Source organism: Chelonia mydas, chromosome 3 (assembly GCF_015237465.2).
Source record: "Chelonia mydas isolate rCheMyd1 chromosome 3, rCheMyd1.pri.v2, whole genome shotgun sequence".
In the NCBI taxonomy this organism is placed as follows: Eukaryota; Metazoa; Chordata; order Testudines; family Cheloniidae; genus Chelonia; species Chelonia mydas.
Window position 1 is genome coordinate 40,637,860 of NC_057851.1, and position 12,871 is coordinate 40,650,730.

General features: G+C 35.1%; 1 protein-coding gene across 1 annotated transcript in view; it reads right to left on the reverse strand.

Moving 5' to 3' along the window:
- CSMD1 (CUB and Sushi multiple domains 1) overlaps window positions 1-12,871 on the reverse strand; it is a 1,979,019-nt gene that overhangs the window by 307,161 nt on the left and 1,658,987 nt on the right. Inside the window, exons 31-33 of the mRNA XM_037894193.2 lie at window positions 5,857-5,973; window positions 4,398-4,511; window positions 1,963-2,058 (exon numbers count right to left, since the gene is read on the reverse strand). Coding sequence (XP_037750121.1) covers window positions 1,963-2,058; window positions 4,398-4,511; window positions 5,857-5,973 — 327 coding nt within the window. The remainder of the gene's footprint in view (window positions 1-1,962; window positions 2,059-4,397; window positions 4,512-5,856; window positions 5,974-12,871) is intronic.

Genomic DNA, 12,871 nt, shown 5'->3' on the forward strand with positions numbered 1-12,871 from the left:
ATGGTGAACCGTGGCCACTGGGAGATGTGAGCAGCCGTACCTGCAGACCAAGTTTGGGAACCCCTGCTTTACACTATTGTTATGAGATGGGTTAAAATCTCATTGAAAATGATGTGTGAACAAGCCCTTCCTTTAAGAAAGTTGTAAGAGACAGTAAAGGGGCTACACCTAAAACAAAGCACAATGGAGTCTGCCCAGAACCTAGCATCACATGGGTAGAGGGTTCCACTAGACATTGTTCTGACCAGGGATATGTGTTTATCTGAGGGTGTGGCAAAAATCTAACTGGAGGGGGAACAGACAAAAAAATGGGAAAGAAAGCAAGCCAAGCACCAGCCTGTAAGCACAGTGCGATCCTGGAGAAGTCTAAAGGAAGGTTCTAAGTCTACTGCTGCCTAAGAAGGTCTGGGGCTGTAGGGAAAGAACATATCCCCAGTTTTTGGTGTCTCCTTCATTCGGAGAGCCAGACTTTGCACATTCCTTATAAATAAATAAGACTGCATCAAAGAAAAGACCAGACTCCATCACCACTTTCTACTCCCAAATGGCCTATCCCCAGGGCTCCAGACTTTGACAACTACTCAGGTAAAAAAGGAGCTACATTACAGTTTTATCTGTAATTAAACAGGGATTTTTGTGATACTAAAGCCACATGGTATATTTCCTGTGGCATTATTGCATACAAGCAGAAGATGGAAGTTTTCAGAATGAAATAGTGATACTCTATAAGAAACCTGACAACTTAGTTTTGGATTGATTTTTATTAAATTTCAGTTTAGAAAAATATTTGTAATATTGCAACTCTAAGTGCATTTCCAGTGCCTATTTCTGATTAAGAGATGGCAAAATGTCACTAAGTGGTCTGTTTTCATTTGCTCCCAAAGGATATACAGGTTTTAACACAAGTCTGTAATCTGCCTCCTCCTATCTTCAGCAATACAGAGGTCTAGACCTGGTGTACGCTAGAAAATTAGATTATCAATACTATGTCACTTAGAGGTTTAAAATATCCACACCCCTGAATGGTATGGTTAAGATGACCTAAGTTCCCGTGTAGATGGTGTTAGGTTGACGGAAGAATTCTAGCATCAATCTAGTTACCACCTCTTGGGGAGATGGATTACCTACGCCAACAGAATACCTCCTGTTGGCATAGGTAGTGTCTACACTGAAGCATTACAGCAGCTGTAGCATTTTAAGTGTATACAAGCCCGGGAAACACAGAGTTCCAGTCCAAATATAAGACATCTCTGACAATCTTTGCTCACCACTGAACTTCTAACAGTTATAAGATAACAAGCATTAAGTATTTGATCCTCGTGTTCATAGTCAGGAAAAATTCCAACTAGTTTTAATGGAAATGTCACTTAATTGAGTGTAACAGGATTGTATTTTAAATGCAGGAGCTAAAGAGTGATAGATGTGAGATATAGCCAAATTTCTGATTCGCACTTGTCTAGTACAATGGCTCTATACAACTACTGAATACAAAATAAACACAGAAATAATACTCAAGTCTACTTGTCAGGCAATACAAATATGAGGTTAATTGTAGTTGCATCCAATTTGTGGATTATCATGCTTACCATTTACACATAAAGATGATAGCACCACCAAACACACAACAGAGAGAGAGAGAACATCTCTGACTTGTTAAAAATAACCAGCTGCTGAGCAGTTTTTCAACAACATATTTATTCAACACTACAGAGGTGCCACAGTAGACCGGACCCTCAGTTAAGTCAATGGAGATTAAACCAGTTTAAACCAACTGAAAATCTGTCCCATTATGTCCATGAACAGTCTGTTCCACACTGTATATCAAAATTATTCCAGCTAAAAGAATCCTATAAACATCTTGTGATCTAATAAACATTCCAATCCAGTCATGTAGATGAGATTGGCACCATTGCGTCTGCCAACATTCTATCAAGGGGATGAAGTAAAAACCAACAGATTTACCTTGGTAGACAAAATGGAAACCTCTGGCAGATGCCCCACTCTTTGCACTGAACCGCATCAATATCTGATTGGATGAAGCCAAAGGTAATGTCTCTCCTACAAATGAAGAAGGGAAAGAAAAGGAAGAGAGAGAATGGAAAAAAATGAAATAAAGACTGGAAAGATGAGAGAATTTTAGATTTTAATAAAATATCCTGTTAAAAAAAACTGATAGACAATAGTACAATTTTCTTCTTTTTTCCTTCCATGTTTTAGTATAAAAAATTCTGCTAATCATATTTAACAACATTAACTTTGCCATTGGAAGTATACAGAAATAATCATCAAACAGAAACATTTTGTGATGTACAATTATATTTTATATAAACTTTCTGATATTTACTGCAGCTGTTTGGATTAGAGCTGTAATAAATTGCTTGCCTAGGAGTCTGTTACCCTTTTGGGCCAGTGTCATTTGAAGAATTTTTGCCAGAGTTTATCTGTGACTGACAGCTTTAGCTTGCATTCCAAAATGCATTAAACAATCAAAAGCCTTTCAAAAGAGCCCCAGGGTCTCTCTCTAAAAAAATGGAATCTACAATTTTAAAACAAAACAAAAAAATTAAATGAGAGAAAATAGGTTCTTGACTCTCTTTTTGCAGTGAATCTTTCTCTGTCTCTGTGAAATATTTAACATATCACATGAGTAACATTATATTATTAACAGGTTTCAGAGGGGTAGCCGTGTTAGTCTGTATCAACAAAAACAATGAGGAGTCCTTGTGGCACCTTGGAGACTAAGAAATTTAGCTTATGCCCAAATAAATGTGTTAGTCTCTAAGGTGCCACAAGGACTCCTAGTTGTTTTTATTATATTATTAAATAGATCTTCTAAAAACAATTCAATTTAAAATAATGTTAGCTCATCACTTGGCATGTTCTGTATGTACTCTCCTCAAGGCAAGCTTTGCAAACCTGGAAGGCAAATTTAAGAAGTCATGAAGAAACTTAAAATATTTACTCGGTTTTTTTCTCATTTGCTAAATGCATATCAAAATTCAGATTTTCAACTTCCTATTTGATATGTATATTTGTGTATTTGATTTTGTATTTCTGCACTTTTGACATGCACAGTTTACCACTCTTGATTATGACAATGGTGTGCTTACTGTTTAGCAGCATAACTCTAGAGAAACTACTGAAATGAATGGAGAGGTGCTGATTTACTCTGGTTTAAATGAGCTGACTCAATAGGTCTGATGCTTCTCTCATTCACATCAACTACACACTGTTATAACTCTAATGACTTCAATGGCGATCTTCCGGATATACACCAGTGCAAATGCAATATGAACCTGGCACATGAAATCTGTTCTGAAGATGTCATGGAACAATAAGGAAAAACTGCACATTTTTTGCCCTTCAATCATTTTCTAGAGGCTTGTGGGGAAATATAGATGTTGGTCTTCATTTTGTGTATATATGTATGATACAGCAAAATGTGATGTTTAGATAATATTCTCTCTTTTATCTTGACAATTAAAAATCAAACAATATTTTGTTGTTAAACTACTGTAAACAATGTTAAAATGAATTCTGGAACCTTTTCCTTTGCAACCTACATGGAATGGATTTACCAAAGGAAAAAGATAGTCTTCATTTTTCAAACATTAAAACATTAATTTTCTTTAAATTATAAAACAGATACATAATATTTTTTCTAATAAGTAGTAATAAAGTAAGCCACATGTTCAAGACTGAAGAGAATGGAAAACGGTGTGTTGTAAAAATCCCAAACTCATATTTGTAAAGTTCAATGTATATCCCTCTGTGAGGCCAGATTTTCAATATTAGGTGCATGCAACTGCAAACATATTTTTGTGCATGTTTCATTTTAGGTGTACAAATATATAACACAGGCATGCAAATCAGGGACAAAATCCTGATCCCACTGAAGTCAATGGAAGATTTGTCTTCAATGAGGCCAGGATTTCACTCCAGATACCTGCCTGCATACCTGACCAGCTGTTAACTGGACATGTAAATGCAGAAATAACTGATTTTGTACACACATATATAATTTGTGTGCATAAATTAGACACTCAGAATTTATGTGTGCAATGCAGAGATTCATTCTTTAAGACCAGAAGAAACCATTAGATAGATCATCTAGTCTGACCTCATGCATAATACACACTAGAATTTAATCCAGTGATACCTGCACTGCACCCAATAACCTGTGTTTGTCTAAACCAAATCTTCCAAAAAAAAATCCAGTCTTAATATGAAGACATCAAGAGATGGAGAATCCACCACTTCCCTTGACAGTTTGTTCCAACACCTAATCCCCTTCACAATTACCTAACTTTTAAAAGCAGACCCACAATGTGCAGAAGTCCATGCTTTCTGTATTAAGTCACATAAGTGGTTTATACTTATTTTTGCTTTCTCTTTACCTGAGTGAGATCCAGAAAGTGAACTAAGAAGTCTAGCCTCAGGGTGTTCTCCATCAAATAACTCTGCCACATCATTCAGAGCAGTCTGGAAATAGGCAAATTGCCCAAACACAACTGGAAAATAATAAGAGAAAATAAAATGAAACATACAGTATATTTTTGTTTATACTCATTCTTAAATGATTCCTTGCTGGGTTCTTGTAAGACTTCATGCAGGGAGTGCATCTTAATTTACTTTCTGTTCTGATAAAAGAGATCAACAGATACTCATCGTATAGCCATTAGCTAATTTCATTTATTTAGTGATTAACAGGAATGCACACCCTAAATTTGATTTTCTATATTTTTGTATTTTTAAATTAAAAAATTAAATTATCCTTTCCCCAAAGGCAAGCTGTCATCATGCTAAAAAATTAGGGACTGAGTTTTGCAGCTACCATTTGAATACTGTAGTATTCTGCGGGGCCCACGGCAAATTGTCCCACTTGCCTCCTCCCCCCCTGGCCCGACCTGGGGACAGGCTTACTGAACACAGGTTACACAATCAAAGACAGAGGGGTGTTGACACAGATCGCTGTTTAGGAGAAAACATGATGGAGTCAAAAGGTTAGATTTGGAAGGGCACATTATTAAATTATTATTACTATGTGTGATACACCTTCCCTAAGAGCTCAACCTGCCATTCTGTAATTGCTTCTGTTAGTAGCTCTTCCAAATTCCTTAGTGGTAAAGCTGCTGAATCCTGACAGCAAAGATTTTGTGGCATATAGTATGTACAAAATATACTAAACTGCCTAAATCCAGTTCATTGAAGGGCTAATTTTTCAAGCCACACTTGATAAGTAAGAAGTAAAGTGGCAGTCATCTATCTTCTTCCCTGTTATCTGTGCCCACAGTAGTGGGACTGGCTTTACTGAAGGCCATACCTGAAAACTTTCTAACACCAATCACACATGCTTTAGAGATACTGTACAATTATTTTGACACACTGCAAGAATCAGATAATTTAGCTGTTGATTATTTTATAAACTTTTTTGGAGATCTCTCTTAGATAAAGTTTTGGCTTTTGTATTATATTTATATTATGTATTGTTTTTCCTTACCTACTGATTTACTGTGTATGCATGAATGCTGGATGAATGATTATGCCATGATGGTGAATGATGTAATCAATGAAAGAGTTCATGATGTTCTTGAATAACAGACATAGACCATTCTTAGATGGATTCTGTTGATGACCCTGGGGCAGATGGGATGGTGAAAACCCTTGAATCTATTCCTGGATCAAAAGTATGTATGTTCTCGCTAAACAATTTGCAATACTGCAAAAAGTTGTCCCTTCTTGTTGCACGAGAAACAAAGTTTCATTTTTTCTTAGAACTATTTCTAAACAGTAAATAAAATCAACCTTAGAACAAATGAGTTAGTGAACCATAAATCAGTAAAACCAAACTCTTACCAAATTCCTTAGGTACAGTTATAGAATAGTGACAAGTCTGCCCAGCAGTATAATTATGTGGATAATTTGGTGATAAAACCACCCCATCTGATCCAGTGTACTGGCCTCCACAAGGAGCTGAAACAGAACAGAAACAAAAGCATCATCCCTTAATTCCATCTGCTACTGTCTATGGTGTTCCAGCATGAAACTGCAAAATCCAGTAACTGTAAAGTGACATTTGTGGTAATTTTGTTTTTTCTATGGCACCAGATACAATAGTCTTTGTTAGGAAACAATATTTATCAAAGCATCTATTAAATTATATTAGCGTTTTACACAATTACATTAATTGTACAATTCTGTGGAAATAAATTATTACATGGGAGAAACTATAAAAACAAAACTGAAAAGCTTGTTTTCAAAGTTTAATCTAAATAAAATCTCAGCAAAGACTTGCTACTTATTATTTAGATTGCATCAGCACCTATAGTGTGCAAGATGCTTTCCAAACATAGATTAAAGAGGCTATAGTCAAAAATTGTTTTGCTATTTTTCATCAAAGCTAAATAAAAAAATGAATAATTTATTTACAGAAATTCTTTAAAGTTACAGAAATTAAATTTGGCCTAGTAAAGTGAATATAAGGATCCATTAGTGTACCAGGCCAGAGATACTGTAAAAACCCAGGGCCAAATCCTGCTTTCAGTTAATCTGTGCAAGTGGGCTGCCATAGTTATATTGACAGGAGAAAATAGTAACAAGACGACAGAAAAGGAGAGAGTATGTAATTCTGGACAAATGGCCAACACATACAGAAAGTGGATATTATCAGACTGATACATTTTTTCTTATTTTTGTATGCAACTGCAGAAGTATCCTCTGCCCAACACAAACACTACCCTCTTTCCCAGCTCCTCAGTCAAATAATCAAATGAAAAACTGTTCAGATATCTTAGACTTAAACATCAAACCTCCTAAATGTATATAAAATGCAAAATACATTTACAACAATTATTTTATCTTCTCAATAGCACAAGTGATAAAGCATTTCATTTTAATAGTATATAATTTAGATAGTCAGTATATTGCTATTTATGACATTTAACAAATACTACAATATGGAGATTTTGCAAGGATTAAAAGGTCACCATTACATTGGAATTTTGCCACTCTAATTTCAAAGGACCAGTAATAGCCAGAAACTCATCAATTACATTTTCTTTGAAGGATTTATTTAAATTAAAGGGTCTGACATTAGATCCAAAATAGTCGCATTGTTTTGATTCCTAAGGTTGGTAGGGCTTCTGGCAGCAGTGCATAATGTGAACAAAATATTTTTTACTCTGTGGAACTAAGCAATTCAAGAATATTTGTGTTTGTTGTTTATAATTCCTTCTACACAACAGATGACCTTTTAACAATGCTGCAGCTCTTAGTTTTTGAGTACTGAGTGATTGTCTTAGTATCCAGAGACCCTCAAAAGGCATTTTATATGAAAAGATAAACTTCTTGGCATGTAAACCTTGAAAATGTCCTTTAAACAAAACACCACACTTTTTCTTAGGAACATGACTACTGACCCGGAAGGCTATGGGCATGCGCAGCCACTGTGACCACAACAGCAATTGGGTGCCTTAAGAAATCTTTGTTCCAATATTGCAAACTCTGCAGACTATTACTCCAAAATCTCTTTTTATGTGACTATATATTTGTGCTGTTCACAGATCTTTTAAAGTTTACTAATCTTACATCCCAGGCACCAGTAATGGGACCTTTTGCCTCCAGTTGCCTACTGTATAACAGATAGTTCAAATCACATAACTATCAGCTATGCTGAAATGACATTCCTATAATATTGTACGTATGGAGGAGGCAGAGAAATGTGAATCACAGTGCTCAACAAGAGACATTTGGGATTGACCACTACAAAGCGGCTGTCCTTTAATCTGTTGAAAAGGAGGAGATGGAAATAATGGATGAATACAGAGTGGGGGAAAACTGGCTTGGCAGCAGCACTGCTGAGAAGGGCCTGCGAGTTATGCTGGATCCAACCTCAACATGAGTTAGCAATGCAATGCTGATGCAAAAAAATCAAATACAATTTTAGGTTGCATTAACAGAGGCATAGCATTCAAGTCACGGTAGGTAATAGTACTGCTCTACTCAGCACTGGTTAAGCCTCAGCTGGAGTACTGTGTCCAGTTTTGGTCACCAATATATAGAAGGGATGTACAGAAACTGGAAAGGATCCAGAGGCGAGTGACAAAGATGATCAAAGGGATGGAATGCAAGCCATACGAGCAAAGAGTGCCTCAGCAGGTTGTAGAAACTCCTTCACTAGAGGTTTTCAAATGGAGGCTGGAGAGCCATCTTTCCTGGACGATTTAGATACAACAAATCTCCCATCTTGGCACAAGGGGCAGATTAGATGACCCTTGTGGTCCCTATTAATCCTAAAAGGCTGCTGAAGGAAATTTTTTTTGTTAAAGTTTATCTGTCTGAAAAGGGGACTGGGCTAGGAAAAGACAATCTGTAAAAGCCTAAATTTCAATACAGTATTTATATATAGGCCAGTGGTTTTCAACCTTTTTTCATTTGCGGACCCCCAAAATATTTCAAATGGAGGTGCAGACCCCTTTGGAAATTCAACTTGTTTTCTGCAGTCCACTAACATAGAAGTTTTAGACTGAAAACTGGCTGAACAGAATTCAACTATAAATGTTGCATGTGCTCGGCGTGGCATTTGACGCAGCGTGAGAAAAGGTGCTAAACTGTGAGCTTCTATGGTAACAACACTTCCAGGTTTTGACCTATAGGTGGGAGGATTCACATACTTTTGATTGATCAGAAAAATGAAATGCCTTTTCTGGGATCTGAAACTGTATTTTCACTGTCACCTTTCACAGGCCACTTAGACATCATCTACAGACCCCCAGGAGTCTGAAGACCACAGGTTGAAAATCACTGATTTAGGCAAAACAGTAACATGTCAAAGATTAGGAGCAGAAAAAGTTATTCTCAATAGATAAATTTCAAACTTTTAGAAAAGGAAGTCAGTCCTCTAAGGTAGAAAGGAAAAAGTCTTGTCTAGTCAATAGCAAAAAGTAACAACCTTTAGTATTTAAAAAAGAAAGATTAGTTCAACTATAGACCACTTGACTCTCAGCAAGTACTTGCAAGAAAGGCATGTAGAAATTATTTTGTTCAAAGGTTCTTAAAAATCTAAGCAAAGAAGGCAAACCCCACCTACCTGATCTGTGTATCAAAATATGCAATGACTCAGGCAATGTTATCTTTTATCTGATTTTTTTGCAACATAATCCATATTATATGTAATTATCATAGTGAAGGATGGCAAGGACAGAACAGTAATTAACCATATTAAGTTAGAGAATACATTTGCAATGATACTACTCTTTTTTGAAGATGCTTATACTTGAACGAAACTAAAGATGTTGAGAGTATGACAAAATGTGTGTACATCTGAATGTAGAGACAAAATTTAGCTGGAGATCCACTGAATGTTTTAACTACTGTGACAAAAGATGGAGAAGTAAGACTTGAATTCAGACATCAAACTTTTAAACTCCTTTTGGCTTTCAAAAAGGATGGATAAAAATAGATTTTAAAAAAAATTAGACTTTTTATTTAAATCTGTTTTTTAGATAATTCAATATGGGTTTATTATTTTAAATAAACCTATTTGAAATTATTGCAACCTATATTAAATTCTAAGAGTTTTATTATCTATTAAAGTCATTTAAATTAAATTAAAATAACATTAAAGAATACATATTTGCTGCTGAAGTTTTAAAGAAAGTCAGACCACTGAACTGGTGGAAGTAACTGTTTAAATACCTGTAACCATAGTTTGTTGTAGTGATAAAACCAATTTTTGACAATAGTAGTCTCTTTTGCAGGTGCAAAGATAATATTTTCTTCATTTCAGTTTATTAAACTAGTTCACCATGAGTAGTTCTCTGAAAGTTAAGAGACCAACTGGGAATTGAAAATGCAGAAAAGCTGGGTTTTTAAAATTTTTATTATTTCCAATTTATGCATTAAAAACTAGGTGCAAAAGTAGCTACTAGTTCTGAAATCTTGATGGGAAATGGTGACCAGAAACAATCAGTTCTGTTTAATAAGTTAGTTTTAAATGAAAAATATGTTTTGATAAACTTTTTGATACATTTTTTCTTATGTATCCAGCACATTTAAGGTAGTTTTATTTAACTAAAAAAGCCTAAAGAAAACAAAACACAACACCAAACAAATTTTAAATGCTGTTATTTTTTCATATTTATTTAATTTGAATTTCCATTCAAATAGAGCTTGATGCAAATCACAAGTAAAAAAAAAATCTAATAAGTAAGAAATCCTTCAACAATTTCCAACATAATAAAAACTGTAAAAATTAAGAACCTGAATAAGTGCAAGTTAACCTATATAACTGCTTAAATAAATGGGTATAGATATAGCGTATCCTCCTGATGAGCAAAAGGAAGCCGCAATTTTAGTATGAAAGCTATATTTAGTTGTAAATCAACATGTTTTAATTCTTAAACCAACTAATGAGATTCAGCTTTTCTATAGGAAAATACAAAAAGTAGAAATACAAACCATTTGTATTTGTAGAAATACAAATAAACTCAATTATTTAAATCAAGATTTCATGCTTGCTAATTTAAATCATAATTAAAATCAATGATTTCAACCAATCCACCCTACTTTCAGAGAGCTAAAAAAGCTCCTTAGCATAATCACAGTGGAAATATGCTCTTCAATCTATTTTTAACGCAATCAATGTAAGTGCCATTATTCTATCCCCTTTTGGTCCACTCAGATCCCTGAGTATATGGCAATCTTGTCATTATTGCAATATCTATTTTAAATCAAACTGATATGAAAAAGTTGTGGGGAGAAATTAGTGTGGTTGAGCTCACATCAGCAGCTTTTGGAACCCAAATATCCCAGGCAAAATTTTACAGACATAAAAAACAACTGCATGAAAGGTATTTCCTTTTAGGGAAAGTATATCCAGTACTGACTTTCAAGCACTTCTCCCATATTTCGACTTCCTATCTTTCTGCTTTCCTTCACTTCATCTTTCCAGTACGCACCAGAAAAATAGATTTTCTTAAAACTTTTTAAAAATTCCAATTTTATTTACAGGTTACGTACTGAAAATTTGAGGGACATACAAAACAGAGGTTTGGTGTCTGCTTTAAATGTATAACAGAACAAGGCCTTAATTATGGCATTGCAAAGGCTTTTCCATAATAATACCTTAGAAACACATAGACATACATATAATACGATGTATACTGTATTATTGGAGAAACAGCGTCTGGCCATTTAATTAAAGTACTAAATCATAAATGAAGATGAAAAAGAAGATGGACTGAGGCTATGTATGCAACCTGAACTTAACCATTTGCGTGGTGCTGGGTGCTTTTTTCCTGTGAGCTTAACATTCTCTCTCTCTCTCTCTCTCCCTCACACACACACGCACACACACACACACACACACACACAGTTTCATCGGCACAACAATCCAGGTATAATAGCATCCCTATGTCATTAATGTAATAATTGATAAAATATTATGCCATTTTAAATGGAGGGAAATATAAGTTTCAGGCCTCTACTTTTCACACCTAAAATGAAGGTCTAAGATTATAAAACCATCTCTGTGTTTTCACAAAGATTACTATCAAAATAGACTAAGAGGCGCAGCACACATCTAGGTCATTGCTAATATAACCACCAAGCGATAAATACGAACAAACAAAAAAATCTTACAGGAGATCATTTTTTCAGAATAATTGAATCACTCAACTCTTTCTTCAAAATAACTAATGTACATATTATTGTTTCATGAACCCTTCGCATTCAAGAAGATAACAGTGCACTATTTACACTTGGTTCACATTTTCAAGGTTTCCTCCATGAGAGGCCAGACACTTATTTAAAAAATTAAATCTTAGATTCTGCTAAATTTGAACATGTCATGCAAATTACAAAAGTATATCAAACAAGCTGGCTAGGGTTTGCAAGCCATGTGTTTGATACCACTCTCCTTGGCGCTAATGAATATACTGTGTAAAAATGAACAGCTTTGTAGTGTATGGATATACATATATCACAAAAAACAAAGTAACAGGAGGTATGTCATGGAGTATGACAGAGAGAGACTGGAGAGGACAGGAACTCTTACAACTGTGAAGTGCAGCAGCTATTTAAAGCTGGACAAGTGCCAGTTTAAGATGAGAGCTAGTCAGGGTAGAGGTGGGAGAGCAGTGGAAGATAACATTAATGTAACATTCTTTACAGAATTCAAAACTTGGATTATAGGTCCCACAAATTCCCAAATACATAATCTGTAGGCTTGCAGGTTTGTCTTACTGGACAAATTTATTATATCATGTCATGAAAATATGTTATTGCATTGGAATGTGATGAGAGGCCAGAATACACTCTGGATTGCTTTGGGGTCTCCTGTCACTCTTGATTGCCGGAGACTATTTACCCCATAAAAGTTAGAAGGATCACAGAAAAGGTGGGCTGGTTGGTAAGAGTAGCATACTCATTTCAACCCACATTTCGGATTCATTCCTGACTGTCAAGTTTCCTGCAGCCACATGTGAAACATTTAAAGCTTTGGGTTTCTTTTAAAACACCGTCCAAAGCAAGCACTTTAAAACTAAGACAGGTATTTTAAAGCTTCAAGGACAGAAGGAATGGACCTAAGTTGAGGACTGTGGTCTAATGAATCCTGTGAATCACTGAAAATAATGTAATTTGTTGTGCAAGTCTGTGATGCTAATTAAGTACATTCATTCATGTTTAATTTATTTGTATGGTAATATTTTAAAAGGAAAAATGGTGGGGGAATCTACCCCATATATGTGCATAACAGTTAAAAACAGACATTAGGTCTTTTCTGATATGATATAGTACAAAGTACTCATTTTTATAGCTCATTATTTACTTGATAGCCCTTAATGAAGCCATTAAAGACTTATCTTCTAAA